This window comes from Branchiostoma belcheri, unplaced genomic scaffold, assembly GCF_001625305.1.
Source record: "Branchiostoma belcheri isolate BF01 breed outbred unplaced genomic scaffold, Haploidv18h27 scaffold96, whole genome shotgun sequence".
In the NCBI taxonomy this organism is placed as follows: Eukaryota; Metazoa; Chordata; class Leptocardii; order Amphioxiformes; family Branchiostomatidae; genus Branchiostoma; species Branchiostoma belcheri.
This window is the reverse complement of record NW_017804642.1, coordinates 981,114-1,000,350: the sequence shown is the minus strand read 5'-3', so window position 1 is coordinate 1,000,350 and position 19,237 is coordinate 981,114. Positions and strand designations below refer to the sequence as shown.

Here is a 19,237-nt window from a genome sequence, read left to right as displayed (position 1 = left end):
TGGCACTCTAGTTCAGTCAGTTACGTTCTGATGCTTTTTCCAGCTGACAGACGCTGGCGTTTCATAACAATTTATATATTTACATCATAGACATTGATGAGTGCCAGACCGACGTTGACCGTTGTCATGCCAACGCGAGTTGCACGAATACACACGGGTCTTACACGTGTATGTGTCAAGATGGGTACGAAGGAGACGGCTTCAACTGCACAGGTTCAGACAAACGTTCTTTGACTGATAACTTTAGGGTAGAGCCTCATAGTTGAAAGAATTGGTATCTTTGTCTGTAGTAGCCAGTGCTGCTTTCTTGGAGCTTCGTCAAAAGTGTTGCGCTGGATTATAATTATTATTATTATTTATTATCAATATCCAATATAGGGTTGGAAACACATATTGACTATCATGTGTAGCAAAAACAAAGGCTTATAGTCGTCGCATAAACGAGTGGTAGTTGTAGTGAAGAATTCGGTAAGTAGCTGCTTCTATCTGGGGAAAGGTGCTGATCATGCTAATCATAAGTAAGATGAGGTCAAGTGCTTGGCTGAATCGGCTGTGTTACACCTCTGATGTACATTGCTTCTTTTACCTACCAGTCTCAACTTATAGCTACGTAACAGCAGTTTGCCCTCCTCATGATCAGTACCTTGATAGCTCGTTCTCTTTGCAGACATTGACGAATGTTTGAACACAACGACTTGCCACAACAATGCAACCTGCACCAACACAATCGGGTCTTTTACTTGTGATTGTTTAGTGGGCTATAACGGGGATGGCTTCAATTGTACTGGTAAGAAATACAACTAATGTCATGTACTATTGTTGAATATTTTACTTTGAACTTGAAGAATTCTTTTTGTCCCCCTCAGCTGAAGCCTGTTTTCTTTAACACACACACACACACACACACACACACACACACATATATATATATATATATATATAAAGCATCAGAACATAAATGTAATGTATGTAATCTACGGCAGGTGAAACATCAACAGATACCAGATTTATATCTTTCTTTTTCCGGAACATTCACGTACAAGCTTTTTTCACTATAGACATAGATGAGTGCCAGACCGATCCTTGTCATGCCAACGCGACCTGCACCAACACTGACGGGTCTTACATATGCACGTGTGACTTTGGGTACGAAGGAGACGGATATAACTGCACAGGTCTTTGTGATTTGTCGTTTTCCATTTACAGCGGTGTGGGAATATCATTAGATGCATGGGCTGTTGACTGTAAAGTATTTTGGTTGCTTGTTTTTGATAGAGCTCTGGATTTGAGTTTCTATGCCACATATATCATCAATGTTCTGCTTAGCAATTTTTAATCTGCCTTTAAAACGCCTATCAACGGTTGTAATGAATGCAATAGAAGCACACTGTGAGTTGTTTGGGACATGTTCTCTGCATAGTATATATACATAGATGTAGTGCTTTTGCTTTACAACTGATGGTAATGGTAACAGATAGCCATAAATGTCTGTGGTGGTGTTACAGCTGCAGTGTTTAAAGCTATACTGTAAGGATGTGAAGTCATTCTCCCAAGACAAATGTGTTTTATGTGTTTATGACTTACTGTAGATTTTGCCGTGTACTTACTTATATAGACATTGGCGAATGTCGGTATTTTCCCTGTGACACAAACGGGATCTGCACCAACACCGACGGGGCTTTCACATGTCACTGCATGAATGGATACGAAGGGAATGGATTTAATTGCTCTGGTACGAAGTACAGTTATATACAAGATGTGCTTTGGGTGCATAGACGTTTTTGTAAAATGGTACTCCAAATCCTAACTACATGCTTTAAGTATATTTAGCAAGCATGACTGGTGAGGCAGAAGATGCTATAGCAGTTTTATTTCAAACAGTTTCATGGATGTGTTTTTGCTTTCTTCAACTGATGAACACTGGCATTTGTTAACCTTGTTGTGATTTCATGCACCTTAGACACCGATGAGTGCCAGAACGACCCCTGTCATGTTAACGCGAGTTGCACGAATACAAACGGGTCTTACACATGTATGTGTCAAGCTGGGTACGAAGGAGACGGCTTCAACTGCACAGGTTCAGACAATATTTCTTTCAAATCATAGCTAGAGTTGGGATAGAGCCTTATCAGTTGAAAGTATCGTCCTTTTTGCTTATAGTTACACGTGTTGCTTTCTTGGAGGTTTGCACTTTCTTAAAATGGTGCGAAGGATCACATCTTCTTACAGTTTCTATCAATATTCTCAAAGTAGTTTTGGCAAAATTGAAAAGACAAATCGCTATATATTGCCTGTTGCTTTGACAGCTGGTGGAAATTACTCCTTGTGGTTTTCAAGTCACATATATTAGCTGTGGTGCTTTGCGTAGATGAGAACCTTACAAGCCAATAGGCAGTGCTTCTAGGATACTAGTAATGTGCTGATGCAAGGACACCGAGATGTGGTCATTTTCAGGACAGCTGGGCTTGGCAGAGGAATCTTATCTGTCTTACGCCTTTCATTCACCTTGTCTGTTTTACCTTGATCCTGTAGCCCAATGCTCAACCGCTTCAATTTATAGGTAGAAGGACATCACTATGTTGTCGCTATGTGTAATAGGATATATCGTTCTATTTACAGACATTGACGAATGTTCAAACACAACGATTTGCCACGAAAATGCAACCTGCACCAACACAATCGGATCTTTTACTTGTGATTGTTTAGTGGGCTATGATGGGGATGGATTCAATTGCACCGGTAAGAAGTAGAACTAATACCAAGTATTAAAATGTGGATATCTTGTAATACAATGTCTTTATCATACATTTTCTGTGCGAGTAGAAGGGTCATCACGGCGCTCCATGTAAGAATACAGTATGAACTTCTGCAGATTGTGTTTAAGTAACGGAATCACCCTGACTCTCGAGCGCTTTTCTTCCACGTAGACATAGATGAGTGCTGGACCGATCCGTGTCATGCCAATGCGACATGTACCAACACTGACGGGTCTTACACATGTATGTGTGAAGTTGGGTACGAAGGAGACGGCTTCAACTGTACAGGTTCAGACGGCTCTTCTTTCAAATTATGATTGTGCTAGAGTTAGAACATACAGCTGCATAGTTTTATCAGTTAAAAATGCCGTTCTTTTTTGCCTGTAGTTACGCGCGTTGCTTTCTTGGAGCTTTGCAATTTCAAAAGTGGTGCTGTGAATTACATCTTAGTTGCAGTTGCCATCAGTATTCTCCATGTAGTGTTGGCAAAAACGGAAAGACGAATCCGTATGTCTTGCTACTTGATTGTTGCTCGTGGAATGTACTCTCTGTGGTTTTTAAGTCACAGAGATTAGCTGTCACAGTGGTGCTTTGCGTAGACGGGAGCTTGAAACGCCCGTAGGCTATGCTTCTTTAAGAAAGTGCTGATACAGGAACATCTAAATGTAGTAAATTTTTGGACAGCTTGGCTTGGCTGGATTACAGAGGAATTGTACCTGTCTTACGTCTCTGATTTGCCTTGGTCCTGTAGAGCAAAATGTACTGCTCAACCGCGCCAATGTATAGATAGAAGGACTTCAATGTGCTGTCGTTGCGTCCATTGACATTATAGCTTGTTCCATTTGCAGACATTGACGAATGTTCGAACACAACAATTTGCCACAGCAATGCAACCTGCACCAACACAATCGGGTCTTTTACTTGTGATTGTTTAGTGGGCTATGCTGGAGACGGCTTCAGTTGTACCGGTAAGAAGTACTACACTACCATCGAGTACCTCTGTGTATATTTTGAAGTGCAATGTCTTTAAATATGTTTCTTTTCTGGGCAAGAGGAATCAACACAGGTTGTGCTCCATATATAAGTATGGACTGCAGCAAATCGTGTTCAAGTAATGGAAAAATCCTGACTCTCGAGCTCTTTTCTTCCATATAGACATAGATGAGTGCCAGACCGATCCGTGTCACGACAATGCAACCTGCACCAACACTGACGGGTCTTACACATGCACGTGTGAAGTTGGGTACGAAGGAGACGGCTTCAACTGCACAGGTCCATATAATATGTCGTTTTAACTTTACAAACTCTAGCGTACGCACACGTGAAACTTGTCTCTAGAAGGTGGGCTTTCTTTGCTTATAGTGTATGGTTTGTCGACTGCAGAGTCTTTGTGTTCATTATTGCAGGAGTGTGACGTTGAAGTGTTTTGTCGCATCTGTGATGTGCTGTATAGCATTTTTCTTTCAATTTCTCATGCAGTTTTATCTCACGCCAATCGCCAACTATCAGGGGCCGGCGTTTGATTACATTGTTATGTTTTTTTTATACCATAGACATTGACGAGTGTCTAACCGACCCTTGTCATGCTTACGCGAGTTGCACAAATACAGACGGGTCTTATGTATGTGCTTGTCAAGTTGGGTACGATGGAGACGGTTTCAACTGCACAGGTTCAGACAAAATTTCTTTAAATAATTATTTTGCCAGAGTTATGGTAGAGGTGCATAGTTGAAAACCTTGTAGGTGCTTGTGTTGTTCTTTACCTGTAGTTGCCAGTGTTGCTTAAGCTTTATTGGAGTTTTGCATCTTTTTATATTGAAAGTAGTACATTTGAGTAGAAGTCATTCGTTATTGCCAGCAAATCGTTACCGCTCATAGCAGCTGGTGGACAAGGCAACGTTTTCAGTCGCATAGAAGAGTTACAATTGTATGCGTGAATAAGGATACAAAGGAGACGGTTTTTATGTAGATGATCATGAGAGTTTGAAGCTTGCGATAAGTTCCTGTTGCTTTTGGGGAAATGTGCTGGTTCTTGGAGATGAGGTCAATTGCGTAAACCGCTAGCTTCGTCCATCAACATTATAGCCCGTTTTCCTTCCAGACATTGACGAATGTTCGAACACAACGACTTGCCACAACAATGCAACCTGCACCAACACAATCGGATCTTTTACTTGTGATTGTTTAGTGGGTTATGACGGGGACGGTGTCAATTGTACAGGTTATTATTAAATATTTTGGGGTATTATTGCCGGCCTTATTACGTAGATCCGATGCAGACCGTAGTGGGTGCTGTTGTGCATCTTCTTTTCGCAGTCGCAGGAGTTGTAGGTCTTCTTATTCTTCTTATTGTTTAAAGTGTGGATAACCAGTCAATGGCAGTCAAAAGATGATTGTATGAACAATATCATGGTGTTACTTCATATAATTGGTGGCTTCATGCGTATCAGCTTGCTGCCTCTGTATATGTGGTGTATAGAACAGTAGTTTTTGATAGTGCAAATGGGACTAAGATACAGTAGTGATCATTTTGCTTTGATTCTGGCATCGTATGGCAGCGCTTTACACAGCTGTGTCCATCTGGACCTATTCCTGACATGTACATCTATAACAGATACAGACGAGTGTCAGAATTCTCCGTGTGACACAAACGCAACCTGTACTAACACCGACGGATCCTACATATGTGAATGTTCTGATGGCTACCAAGGGGACGGTTTTAATTGCTCGGGTAAGAAATACTCGGTTTAGATATCGACACAACGCACGGATCTGGAGCTTATTTCAACTGCTTGAAATGTACATATTGTTCCGTATTGCTTGATAGCATATACATGCAAGAGTTTGTATGGCTATTTGGGAATGGCTTCAATTGCACGGGTAAGAACACTGGCCATTTTTGATGGCTTTCATACGCATCGTATTGATAACCATGATATTTTCTTGCAGAGCCACTAAACACTGTTACTTATAACAGCATAGAATGGTTCATTCACTTCTAAATTTCTGCCATTAAGATAATCGCTGCAATTTTTTTCATCGTTCTAGACATAGATGAGTGCCAGACCGATCCGTGTCATGCCAACGCCACCTGCACCAACACTGACGGGTATTACATATGCACGTGTGATGTTGGGTTCGCAGGAGACGGTTACAACTGCACAGGTTCGTACACATTGTCATTTTATGATTTGGCCTGTGTTAATGTACTATAAAAGTACCTACTTGCTGGGGTAAGAGGTATATTCGATATCTGCTGAAAGTACTAGCTTTATATTTGTTGGATAAAATTACTGTTTTTTACATGACTTTTATATTTTAATCATATTTCTCCTAAAGCAAATATACTGATAGCTTTCAAACATTGTTTCTAATATGTAGACATAGATGAGTGCCAGATCGATCCTTGCCACGCCAATGCAACCTGCACCAACACTGACGGGTCTTACATATGCACGTGTGAAGTTGGGTTCGCAGGAGACGGGTTCAACTGCACAGGTTCATACACATTGTCGTTTAATGATTTGGCCGGTGTTAATTAATATACTATAAAAGAACCTACTTGCAGGGGTAAGAAGTATATTCCATACCTGCTGAAAGTACCAGCTTTATATTTGTTGGATAAAATTACTGTTTTTTACGTGACTTTCATATTCTAATCATATTTCTCCTAAAGCAAATATACTGATAGCTTTCAAACCTTGTTTCTAATATGTAGACATAGATGAGTGCCAGACCGATCCTTGCCACGCCAATGCAACCTGCACCAACACTGACGGGTCTTATACATGCACGTGTGAAGTTGGGTACGAAGGAGACGGATTCAACTGCACAGGTTCAGAACACTTTCTTTATAAAATCATAATTTTGCTTTAGGTGGGATACAGCTGCATAGTTTTATCAGTTAAAGGTAATGTTGAGTCTTTTGCCTGTAGTTATGCGCGGAGCTTTTCATTTTCTTGTTTCTGAAAGTGGTGCGCTGGATTACAGGTTATCTACCGTTGCCATAAATTTCCCCCCAAGTAGTGCTGGCAAAAACGAAAAGACGAATCCGTATATATATCTTGATTGTTGTTTTAACAGCTGGCGGAAATCACTGTTTGTGGTTTCAATTCGTATATATTAGCTGTGGTGTTTTGCTTAGATGAGAGCTTGAAGCGCCCGGGAGGCAGTGCTTCCGCAAACGGTTTGTTATTGTGCTTGGGGCGGTGAATCCAGAATGTAGTTTGTAGGTCCTCGTGTCATTTTAACACTTTTTATCATCATAGACATAAATGAGTGCCTGACCGATCCTTGTCATGCCAACGCCACCTGCACCAACACTGACGGGTCTTACATATGCACGTGTGAAGTTGGGTACGAAGGAGACGGCTTCAACTGCACAGGTTCACATCATTTGTCGTTATATTCGGGCTGTATGGGTCAAGAATGTAGTTCAACTGTAGTTCTTGTAGTGCTCATCTAGAATTCTCTTTTTTTTGCGCGCGCGCGCGACATTTTTCATAGTTGCTTTTCGGTATTCTACAACGCTAATGTTTGCTCCTATATCCCTTTTGCTGCACTTTAATTTACATAGTTATAGACATAACACACGTGTGATTTATATGTTTGGGAAAAAAACGAACGGAAAAAGTCAAGATCTTTAAGCTCTTTTATCGTGACTATAGACGAAGACGAGTGCCAGACCGATCCCTGTCACGCTAACGCCACCTGCACCAACACTGACGGGTCTTACATATGCACGTGTGAAGTTGGGTACGAAGGAGACGGCTTCAACTGCACAGGTTCACATCATTTGTTGTTGTATTCGGGCTGTATGGGTCAAAAGTGTAGTTCAACTGTAGTTCTTATAGTGCGTATCTAGAATTCGCTTGTTTTTTTTTCATTGCGAGACATTTTTCATAGTTGCTTTTAGGTATTCTACAACGCTAATGTTTGCTCCCATATCCCTTTTGCTGCACTTTAATTTAGATAGTTATAGACATAACACACGTGTGATTTATATGTTTGGAATAAAACAAACGGAAAAAGCAAAGGTCTTGAAGCTCTTTTATCATGATAATAGACGAAGACGAGTGCCAGACCGATCCTTGTCATGCCAACGCAACCTGCACCAACATTGACGGGTCTTACATATGCACGTGTGAAGTTGGGTACGAAGGAGACGGCTTCAACTGTACAGGTTAACATCATTTGTCGTTATATTCGGGCTGTATGGGTCAAGAATGTAGTTCAACTGTAGTTCTTGTAGTGCTTATCTACAATTCTCTTGTTTGTTTTTTTTATTGCGCGACATTTTTTATAGTTGCCTCTCGGTATTCTGCAACGCTATAAATGTTTGCTTCTATATCCCTGTTGCTGCACTTTAATTTAGATAGTTACAAAACAGACCTGTGCTTTATGTTTGGGATAAAACGAATGGAAAAAGCGAAGGTCCTTAAGCGCTTTTATCACGATAATAGACGAAGACGAGTGCCTGACCGATCCTTGTCATGCCAACGCCATCTGCACCAACACTGACGGGTCTTACTTTTGCACGTGTGAAGTTGGGTACGAAGGAGACGGCTTCAACTGCACAGGTTCACACCTTTGGTCATTGTATTCGGGCAACATACAACAAGAATGTAGTTAAAATGCGTCTTCCTTGTAGATTGGGCCTATAGAGATTTTTTTAATTGTCTGGCATTAATCAATTGCTTTTCGGTAATTGTACACCTCAAATGTTTGCTACTATATCTCTTTTGATGCAATTTATTTTAGTTTGGCATTACAGACGTGTGCTTTATGTTTGGGGAAAAAATAACGGAAACAGTGAAGGTCTTTAAGAAGCTCTTTTATCGCGATTATAGACATAGATGAGTGCCAGACCGATCCTTGCCATGCCAACGCCACCTGCACCAACACTGATGGGTCTTACTTTTGCACGTGTGAAGTTGGGTACGAAGGAGACGGTTTTAACTGTACAGGTTAACAACATTTGCCGTTGTGGTTTGGTTGCAGTTTGGGAACATTGTTCTAGTCCATGCTGCTGCTGTAGTAGTTGCAAGCTTTCCATGTTTGACATCTCGTACTTGGTAGAAATAGTTGTATCCACCTTTCATTGCTTCCATCATTTGCATAGTTATATTCGCATTGCATAGTAGTAGTGGTACATGTATATTGCATACCATGCCCATCTCTAGGCACATAAAAATAGCTGTCGAGAAAAGGTGCGTTTCTCTCGCGCGTATTGATGGTGCTAGTCGTGGAACCGGTTGAATGGCTTTGTAGTCGCAGATGTCTGCCGCTTTTAGCTTTTGTCTTAGATGAAATACAATGTAGATGCGGTAATGTGGCGTTATGAGAATTTAATCCTGGCTTCTCGCTACTATAGAGCTATGCTTGGCCGATTATCGCCATTTTCGTTGAATTGGGCTAATGATGCTCATTACTGATGCATTTACTTACCATTGTTTTCATATCCAGACCTAGGCGAGTGCCGGAGTTATCCCTGCCATCCGAACGCGACCTGCACCAACACACACGGGTCTTTCACATGTCACTGCAGGGATGGTTACGAAGGGGATGGTTTTAACTGCACTGGTAAGGAGTACAGCTACATACTGCAGTAGTACAGCTACATACCACCTATTGTACCCCATCTAAATCACCTTCTACCCTCCTCTTCTAGCCCCGAACAAGAGAAATCAACATAAAGTGGCACTAAACATGACAACCTCATGCTGCTGACCCACTGCTTCTCATCTGCTGCTGTTAATGGCAGTTTCTAGTCTGGTACTTTTGTGTTCATTATACAGAGCTTTGTTGACACAACAAAAGTACAGCGACTTTTGTAAGGTCTATGTGTGTTATGCTGCTTACGTTCGTAATTTATCACCTTTAGAGCAACTGGGCTTCACTCTAATTGGTATTTATTTATTTTTATTATTTATTATTATATATTTTTATATCTAGACAAAGATGAGTGCTGGAACGATCCTTGTCATAGTAACGCAACCTGCACCAACACTGACGGGTCTTACATATGTACATGCCAAGTTGGGTACGAAGGAGACGGCTTCAACTGCACAGGTTCAGACGATTCATTGTTATATAGTTGGATTGTCGCACTGTAGTTCTCATTGCCTAAAAGTCTGCTTCAACTCAAGATGCAGTTCTTTTGTAGCTTCATTCATTGGCCATATAGTATTCTCAGTTTTTGCTCCAGTATTGCTTGCTACATTTGTGTAGAAAGGGAAGAGCTGTGCGTCTTTTGATTTAAGCATAGACGGCTTTGGCCTAGTTTCATTAGGCATTTGGCTTGACTTAGTTGGTTTTGAAGTTAATTCTTCTTCTTCATTGTAATTCTGTTTCGGGTGTATCGGTGTATTGGTTTCATACTCTTTTGACACTGCCCAATGTGCGTGGGGTTGCAAATATCATATTGCCGTTTACCACACTGCTTTACGATACATGTTTGTACTGTAGCTGGTAATTGTAATAACGCGTTCTCTCAATTTGGACACCGACGATTTATTTCAAGATGAGACATACGTACAGTACACAGTCATGCAAACCTACCGATAGCGACTCAGTTCTAGATCTAAGCTCAGTACACTTGTCAAGAGTTTCTCCTTGCACTTAATTTCCAACTTTAGATACAGACGAATGTCAGAACCTTCCCTGTGACGTGAATGCGCAGTGTACTAACACCGACGGCTCCTACACCTGTGTATGTTTTGATGGCTACCAAGGGAACGGTACCAACTGCTCGGGTAAGAAGTCACAGCTAACCTATATACTACCATTCTTTAGAAGCATAGTTTGGTGATTCTAGCACGCACGCTAGTCCTTTCAGTCTTTACCTTGTGAAGATGGGAGAGGCAATTGTGAAACATCGTGACGTTGTGTATTTTGGATTCGCATTGATCAGTGCAATGACCAAAATGGCAGAGAGCTCGTCTTGCACTAGGTAGGTCGTGAGTTCGATCCCCGGCCAAGTCATACCAAAGAATTAAAAAATACTACTTTCTCTGCTTAGCACTCAACATTAGGGAACGAGTATGGTAGTTAAACACGCACCACTACCAGCGGACTAGACCCTGATGTAGTGATTGCACAACTGTGTGGCCCAAGGGGTATTGAACCGGGGATAGACGCCGCCCTATGCACCACTCAGTGCGGGAAGGACTTAAACTAACTAACTTTGGGTTCAACCGGTGTTGAGATGTTACAGCATTGTTCAGACACTGGAAAAAGACTATGGCAATCAACACGGTAGATCTTTCTCGTTTCAGACATAGACGAATGTTTGACTATAAGCTGCCACGACAATGCAACCTGCACCAACACAATCGGGTCTTTCATTTGCGGCTGTTTAGACGGATATGACGGAGACGGCATCAACTGCACAGGTTACTGTTACTGATTTGCCGACCTTGTCCCCTTTGAAAACCGTAAACGGGGGTGGCCATAGATGTGTAAGGTTTTGCACAAAGCACTTTTGCGTAGAAATGTCATCCTCATCATTGCGTAGAAATGTATTGGCTCCAGGCTTAAGGATGACATTGAAAAATTGCATTGTACCTGAATTTTCCGACGGCACCTCAATACAGAAAAGCTTGGTTCCAGTGTTAAGGACCATTTTCCTTCTTGAGCTATTTCTCCATTTCCCTACGTACTTCAGATACAGACGAGTGTCAGAATTCTCCGTGTGACACAAACGCAACCTGTACTAACACCGACGGATCCTACATATGTGAATGTTCTGATGGCTACCAAGGGGACGGTTTTAATTGCTCAGGTAAGAAGTACATGGTTTAGATATCGACACAACGCACGGAGCTTATTTCAACTGCTTGAATTGCACATGTTGTTTAAGCAGTTGAATGGGTTGCTTGGTGGCATTTGCTTGATCGAAGACAATTGCCTTACAACTAGAGGTTGAAAAATCAGGAGTTATCTGTGTTTATCCACTTTCCTCTTGCTTAGCAATGTGGCAGTGTAGTGTAGGTCCAATGCTGCTTACCTGGTTGGCTAGATGCTAGGCACATGGTTCGTCATGGCAAATAGTCTGGTAGAATTAGCCCTATATTTTGCTGTGTGTGTTGGCAGTTGCGTCTATGGATTTTGGTGCACTTCAAATATTTGTTGTCAGCTTGCTGAAAGCTTCGTGTATTTTTCTCGCTTGCTAGGTCACTATCCATTGAGGATAGTGATTGTACTGACTGCTTTTCGCAAACCTTTGTGATAGCATAGTTTTAATTATCCTGACGGAAATATTCCATTTCAGAAAATACTGAATAGTAGGACAAAAGCTGCGTTGCTAATGCCACCTGATTCAACGTTGGATAATCTCCACCCACGAAATAAATTCCTCAAGTTGCTGTGGCACACATTAATCATGTGTGATAGCAAATATTGACATTGTGGTATAGAAAGTATCTTCGATATTTCAGACATAGACGAATGTGCAGATAACTCCACCTGTGACGTGAACGCAAACTGCACCAACACAGAAGGGGCTTTTGACTGTAGGTGCAACACTGGATATACAGGCGATGGGTTTATTTGTGCAGGTGAGAAAATACATTAGATATTTTAACAACATTGCCTTCTATCATACATGGACATTGTCAAAATATATTTCCCGTATTATACACAAAATGCATCCCCAAAATTCCTCCGGCTCACGCTATATATCAACCGGGTTCTACAGCAAATGTTGACAGTGTGGTAGAAAAAGTATCTTTGATATTTCAGACATAGACGAATGTGCAGATAACTCTACCTGTGACGTGAACGCAAACTGCACCAACACAGAAGGGTCTTTTGACTGTACGTGCAACACTGGATATACAGGCAATGGGTTTATTTGTGCAGGTGAGAAAATTCACAATATCATCCAACAAAGTTGCCTTTCATGATGCATAGACATTGTCAAAATATATTTCCCGTGTCATCAACAAACACATTCCCCAAATTGCTTTAGCACACGTTATTAACCGGGTTCTACAGCAAATACGGACAGTGTGGTATTATAAAGTATCTTTTATATTTCAGACATAGATGAATGTGCAGATAACTCCACCTGTGACGTGAACGCAAACTGCACCAACACAGAAGGGTCTTTTGACTGTACGTGCAACACTGGATATACAGGCGATGGGTTTACTTGTGCAGGTTAGAAAATTCACATAATCATTCAACATCGTTGCCTTCTATGATATATAGATATTGTCAAAATATATTTTCCGTATCAATACACAAAATGTATCCCCCAAATTGTTGTGGCACATGTGGTATTATAAAGTATCTTTGATATTTCAGACATAGACGAATGTGCAGACAATTCCACTTGTGACTTGAATGCAAACTGCACCAACACAAAAGGGTCTTTTGACTGTACGTGCGACGATGGATATACAGGAGATGGTTTTATTTGTACAGGTGAGAAAATATATGAATGTGGAGTGAGCAATGATCTTTTGTAGTCTCAAGGAATTTATGGTCTTGAGTAAGTAAAGGAAATAGAATTGATTTGCCACACTACAGTGTTCTTTAAGCTATGTTGTTTGGGTTTCAGACGTTGACGAATGTGCCCTGTCACCGTGTCATGCCAACGCCACCTGTACAAATACTGACGGGTCGTTCTCGTGCAACTGCACTGATGGCTTTGAAGGGGACGGCTTCAACTGCACAGGTGATAAAGATAACTTTATTGCACAGCAGTTTTACAGGGTGCAAAGCATAGCATATACTATATATATATATGTATACTAGTGCATATTGAGTTCTTTATTGCGAGTTCGTGCCCGAGGGCTAATTGCAAACAGACATTGCCAAAAAAAACAATGAATACAGAATGTGGTAAATTAAGACTATAATTATGCTAACATGGAGTTCTACTTATTAACCACACTTTCATAAAACTAATACAAGAGTGGGTGGCTAGTATGAGATAGGTATGAACTTTTGCAATAATTGGAGGAGTTTCTAATCTATAATATTGTCTTAATACATATCCCGATGTATAACATGCAGGGGTTGTCACAAGTCATTATGTACTTAAATTTGCTTTCAATGCAATAACAAATAAACAGCTGCCAAAAAAACTATGATAAACCTTACATGTAGGTCATTTCCAAATCCATATATGTATCACGAATATCTACTACAACAGTATCTATCTTTGGGGTTAAAACAGCTATGAATGAACTGTATGGTGATGTAATTTGACTGGGCAATAAACTGGTATTCAAATTTATTTATCTATTTGAATTCACCACAAGAAACACAAGAGGAAGGGAGGGCAAAACAGGTGTATAAAGTTTGCAAGTTGACCTCCTAGACAATACAATACAAAATCATAAATTATAAATTCAATTATGTACAGTACATTTTATACATTGAACATACAATACCAGTAATTAAAACTGTACGAGATGCTAATGTGGTGTTAGGGGATACCCGAGGCGCATCCGTAAGAGGTGGACCATGTGCAATATCTTGTACGTTTACAACTCAGAATGTTAATGAATGTTAATGAATGTATTTTTCAGCTACAGACAGAATCTGTGTGGTCAGACCTCCCCAGTGTGATCCAAATGCTGACTGCGTTGTCAGAGGAAATGGACAAGTGGGCTGTGAATGTAGGGCTGGCTTCCTCGGAGACGGGACCTTTGAATGCCACCGTAAGCATGATGTATATTTATCAATCAATCAATCAATCAATCATGCTAAAATCAAGAACATTGCAGCATAAAGCTGAATTACGTTCAAAGATGTACATCCTGTTTTAAAAACATTAACGACTGCACAATGTTGGAGTCAAGATGTGGTAATAGAGTTACACATTAAAAATATTTACACGATATTACATACATTTAGCATAGTGAAATTCAAATTTTGGTCATTCACATTAGTACTGTACATTTCAACATTACATTAAACTATTTCATATACAACTTGCACAAGAGAGGCATTTACAGAGTTAAGAGCACTATCATTTCATTTCGTTCAACAGTCTTAAGAGGGCCGGTAGAGGGCTGTTGTTACATCTTGTTGTAGGCTTATTTAGGAATCAAACCAAACCTGCTGCATATTCTACTATACGTAATACATCAATTACACATGTGTCCTAATTTCCTTATTGTCGTTTTCCTTTCATTTTGTTTTTCATTTGATTATTGTTGCATAATGGAATAGAAAATGAACAATATGTCGTGAAGGTCCGCAACCTATTTGGTTTTTCGTAGGACTTCCCTAAACAAAAATAATGAATTGAAAAAAAATTAAATCAGTTCAAAAAGAGTCTCTTTACTCAATAAATGTGATATTGTTACATTATGCATGACTAACATAATAACATTAAAAAGAAATCAAATCATGATACAGATATAACTTGAAAATATGTGATCTACTTAAACATACGGTGGTGCTTCCATGGTTGATTAAGTAAAGAACATCCAGCTATGCAAAAAAAAAAAAACTTGCATGAATAACTTTATTTACCACACCATTTACACAGGAATTGTCACTATACATCTGGCCTTTATCTTCTTAAACCCACGATGGACACGTGTCTTCAGAGACGCCGGACTGAGGCAGACACTCGTCAACTACATCATCAATACGGTGAGCAACACTATCTTATGACCTACACGTACACATACCTATCTAAGATGTCCTATAGGCTGCAACTGTAACTTTGTATATTGTGTTGTATTTTGTACATATTTTGTTACTTTGTTATCAAAAATGTTTATTGAAAAAAAAACTTATGACCGCGGCTTGTCTGGTAAACCATGCAATGTAGAGGTCTTATGTTTGTTACAAAATCTAGCTCACGTCGATGACCTTAAAGACAAGATAACTTTATTGCACAACAGTTGTACAGGGTACAAAGTATGGTATCTACTAAGGCAAAGCATCTACTATGGCATCCACTAAAAGTGCAATGTGAGATGATGATCTTAACGTTTTCTTCCGATTTAATACAAAATCCACCATGGTTTTTCTTTACCTTTCCTTTAATATCGTTGGGGTACTGTGGCAGCTTGTAACGGCAAAGAGAAGATAATGATGAAACATACGTACCCTCGAGTAGAAACCATTGACTTATTTGTGTTTGGATTTCGATACTGACTGAAAGAAACTGCCTTTACAGTTGTGGAGAATCAACAGCAGAATCGCCAGATGGATTGTCGGTATAGCCGTCATAGCACTGAGGTTTGTATTGGCAATACCCTTATCAACTATATCACTAAAACCATGGCATTGCTGTTAAAATATAATCAATATAATGCTCCTGCTTTTAGATTTGTCTCAGATTCGTTTGGTTAATTGCATCCTGGAATGCATTAGATGCGGAATATCTAGAAAATTTCAGTACAAATGATATATTAGTAAGATTGTTCTGAACAATGTCTTTCCTCATACAGGCCTGGCAGTGTGATTCCAATTGTTCAAGTTAACCTGACAGAAAATGTCGTCCCAGAATTTCAAGGATTGTACTCTAACCACACGCAAGACGGGTTCTTTGGCAATGAATCAGTGGATCCAAATCAGTATGTCATTGGGCCCGAGGGTGAGTAGTATTGTTTATCTTGACATGCATTGCCTACAGCTTCATGGCATAAACATTGCATTTAAGATCTAGGCTTACGTCAAGAATATGCAAATATGATTATACCTGCACACTCCCTATTTGGGTATATCATTTACCTTATGCAGTATTTCCTATGCTTATCGCTAGGTGGCGCACGTGTACAAAGCTCTAATCGCAAAGCATCACGGGATATCATGACGTAATGACATTGTTCGCCGCCATTTTCCTTGTGCGTTCGCAGAGGGGTGCACGTTCGTTTCCCTACTCCTTATTTTTTCGGATTTTCTTTCGGCGTTAGGCCCTAAAAGAAGGATAAAACGAAGTCTTCTGCCCACGAGGGCGATTCAGGTAGCCTTTCGGAGGACCAGACGGGTCGTAACGGCAAGAGAAGCGGCCTGTTTCCCAACGCTAGTCAGGAAAAATTCATGGCCGTGGAAAAGACAGGCGTGTCTGCACAAGCCTCCGGACAGGAGGAAGAGGAGTCGGGTGAACGAAAAGTCCCCGCTCCTACAGCTGGAGGTTCGGAGGAAAAAGAGAAGAACTCCAACCTCTTTCCGCCGCTTGGGAGCGAAATGCCCCTTCGGCGTTGGCACCGGGAACATCCGCCGCTTGGGAGCGAAATGCCCCTTCGGCGTTGGCACCGGGAACATCGGTCAAGGAAGGAGACGGCGCGGAACTGCCGCCGCCCCGGCCTAAATTTCCTCCGGGCTCGGAGGAGTTGGGCTCCCCGACCGTGCCGAAGCTTGGTGGGGAAAAGTCTCCTCCACCCCCACCTCCATCAGAAACACCCTTCCCGCCTGGATTCGACGCTGCCTCTTTTCTTCAGTGGATCAGTTCCAGCCTGGGACTTCCTCAGGCGTCCAGTTCATCCCGTCAACCTCGGGACGTTGACGGGGCGGTAGCGTCGACCAGCCGAGCCGGTGTAGTCGGTTCCGGGCGAGAGCATCCAGGTTCTGAAGTGGAAGTGTTCGGAGGAGGGCAAAATCACCTTTTCTGACTCTGACGAAGGTAACTCCTTGTCGTTTGATAATCCCTACGATAATAACTTCAAATAAGTATTTGGAGGAACCGGTGGGCAAATCGGTCTTGAAGACATGTTTCATATCTTGTTTCATGTCCTTGCCACACATTTCACGTCTATACTGAGTCATAGTAGAGGAAGCTGATCCCAAAAAACACCAAAGACGATTCTATCGCTTTGCAAACAGCATCCGGTTTAGAGGATGGTCCGAACCCTTAACTGCTGCCAACAACTCTACTAAAAGGTTAGCAGCCATGAGCATCTTATCCTGGCAATCACTAAAATTCTTATCAGTGTTTACGGTATCATGCTTGATCATATTAGCCACTACTGGGTCTAGAATCGGCGCCCGAAGTGCTAATTCAACATTAGGTGGAGTGGGAAAAGTTTTTTCTTCCTCTCTTTAAACTCCGAATTTGTGAGTCAAGTCCTCGCTCAAAAATGTAGCGACCTGCTCGGGAACTTCAGATTCTTTCCCCTTCTTAATTTGGAGACACCTTTTTGGAGAAGGTTAATGCAGCCGATTAGGCTAGACGCACTTTGAGTAAGGCTTATAAGCCAGCCCCTTCGAGCACTTCTAGGGCTAGGGACAGGTTTCAGTCCAACCGTTCAAAGTTTAACTATAGCTACAACAAGTACTCCTCAAACTCAAAGGGTTACATTTTTCGTCCCTACTACAACAACAACAACAACAACAATGCTAGACCATGGTCAAATGCCGGGGGTAAGAAAATCTCGGGGTTTCGTTCAGCGCAGGGCACTCAGTTCAGTTCAGTTCAGTTCATCCTTCAATCAGGTGACACGATGTACTGCCTCCACAAGTTCCTGTCGCGCATGACAGAGGACAGTTCAGCACCGCCCAGACCTATGTCCCCCTCTATCACCTTCTTCAGAGTTAAAGAAGGGCGACCGCGTCTCCGCTTTTCTGTTGGTGACCAGAGAAGTACCAACCCTGCCATTTCGTCGTGTCTCATGACATGGCCAGCCAGCGACAGCCTACGGTTGCGGATGACTGTTGTAATCCGAGGCATATTTCCATAAAGTTGGTTGTTGGTCACGTGACTCCTCCATGAAATGTTAAGGGCTGCACGAAGCAGGCGGGTGTAGTTCCCATCCAGAAGTTTACACAAGGATGCTGTCAGAGACCACGAGTCAGCTCCGTAGAGCAGGATTGACTCAACGCAGGTTTTAAAGACCTTTAGCTTGGTAGCGTTGGCTATTGGGGATTTCCACACTTTTGTTAGGGCATTAGAAGCCCCCCAAGCTTGCCCAATCCTACATTTCACATCATGGACTGTGTTACCATAACTGCCAAGGTATTTAAAGTCATCCACTTGCTCAATAGTAGAGCCATCACTAGACAGCAAGGCCTGGGGCCTTGTTGGAGGGTTAAGGTGCATAAATTTAGTCTTAAGTGCATTTAAATAAAGTCCAATATCCTGTGTGGCATGCTCTACCCTGTACAGAAACTCTTGAGCAGCTTTGATAGTGTCTTCTAGAAGACAAATATCGTCAGCAAAGTCAAGGTCAGGTAGCACCACTGCTGGGTGACGCGAGCTCTGTCTTCTCTTTAAAGTAATGCCGTCATGAGTTCTTACTGCTCTACGTAAGGCGTAGTCTAACACAGCAATGAAAAGAAACGGAGCAAGGGGGTCACCCTGCAAGACGCCTGTATTGATGTTAAAGGTGTCTGTTTCCTCCCGTCGGGTGTGAGGACAGTAGCCTTAGTGTTGTCATACATAATCTTAATTGCGTTGACAATCTGCAGAGGAACACCATATGCCTGTAGGATCTTAAACATGGTGTCACGATTGATCGAGTCAAATGCTTTCTTAAAATCGATGAAGATAAGGACAGCTTCCTTCTGGTGGT

At 41.5% G+C, this 19,237-nt stretch overlaps 1 protein-coding gene across 1 annotated transcript in view; it reads left to right on the top strand.

Moving 5' to 3' along the window:
* Positions 1–19,237, top strand: part of LOC109461759 (fibrillin-1-like) — a 49,755-nt gene that overhangs the window by 23,511 nt on the left and 7,007 nt on the right. Inside the window, exons 31-60 of the mRNA XM_019758151.1 lie at positions 91–213; positions 668–787; positions 1,059–1,175; positions 1,616–1,732; positions 1,961–2,077; positions 2,620–2,739; positions 3,912–4,028; positions 4,310–4,426; positions 4,858–4,977; positions 5,371–5,487; positions 5,805–5,921; positions 6,138–6,254; positions 6,475–6,591; positions 7,025–7,141; positions 7,424–7,540; positions 7,822–7,938; positions 8,219–8,335; positions 9,222–9,338; positions 9,711–9,827; positions 10,394–10,510; positions 11,033–11,149; positions 11,422–11,538; positions 12,194–12,313; positions 12,498–12,617; positions 12,798–12,917; positions 13,321–13,437; positions 14,297–14,428; positions 15,265–15,371; positions 15,904–15,965; positions 16,178–16,323. Coding sequence (XP_019613710.1) covers positions 91–213; positions 668–787; positions 1,059–1,175; positions 1,616–1,732; positions 1,961–2,077; positions 2,620–2,739; positions 3,912–4,028; positions 4,310–4,426; positions 4,858–4,977; positions 5,371–5,487; positions 5,805–5,921; positions 6,138–6,254; positions 6,475–6,591; positions 7,025–7,141; positions 7,424–7,540; positions 7,822–7,938; positions 8,219–8,335; positions 9,222–9,338; positions 9,711–9,827; positions 10,394–10,510; positions 11,033–11,149; positions 11,422–11,538; positions 12,194–12,313; positions 12,498–12,617; positions 12,798–12,917; positions 13,321–13,437; positions 14,297–14,428; positions 15,265–15,371; positions 15,904–15,965; positions 16,178–16,323 — 3,513 coding nt within the window. The remainder of the gene's footprint in view (positions 1–90; positions 214–667; positions 788–1,058; positions 1,176–1,615; positions 1,733–1,960; positions 2,078–2,619; positions 2,740–3,911; positions 4,029–4,309; positions 4,427–4,857; positions 4,978–5,370; positions 5,488–5,804; positions 5,922–6,137; positions 6,255–6,474; positions 6,592–7,024; positions 7,142–7,423; positions 7,541–7,821; positions 7,939–8,218; positions 8,336–9,221; positions 9,339–9,710; positions 9,828–10,393; positions 10,511–11,032; positions 11,150–11,421; positions 11,539–12,193; positions 12,314–12,497; positions 12,618–12,797; positions 12,918–13,320; positions 13,438–14,296; positions 14,429–15,264; positions 15,372–15,903; positions 15,966–16,177; positions 16,324–19,237) is intronic.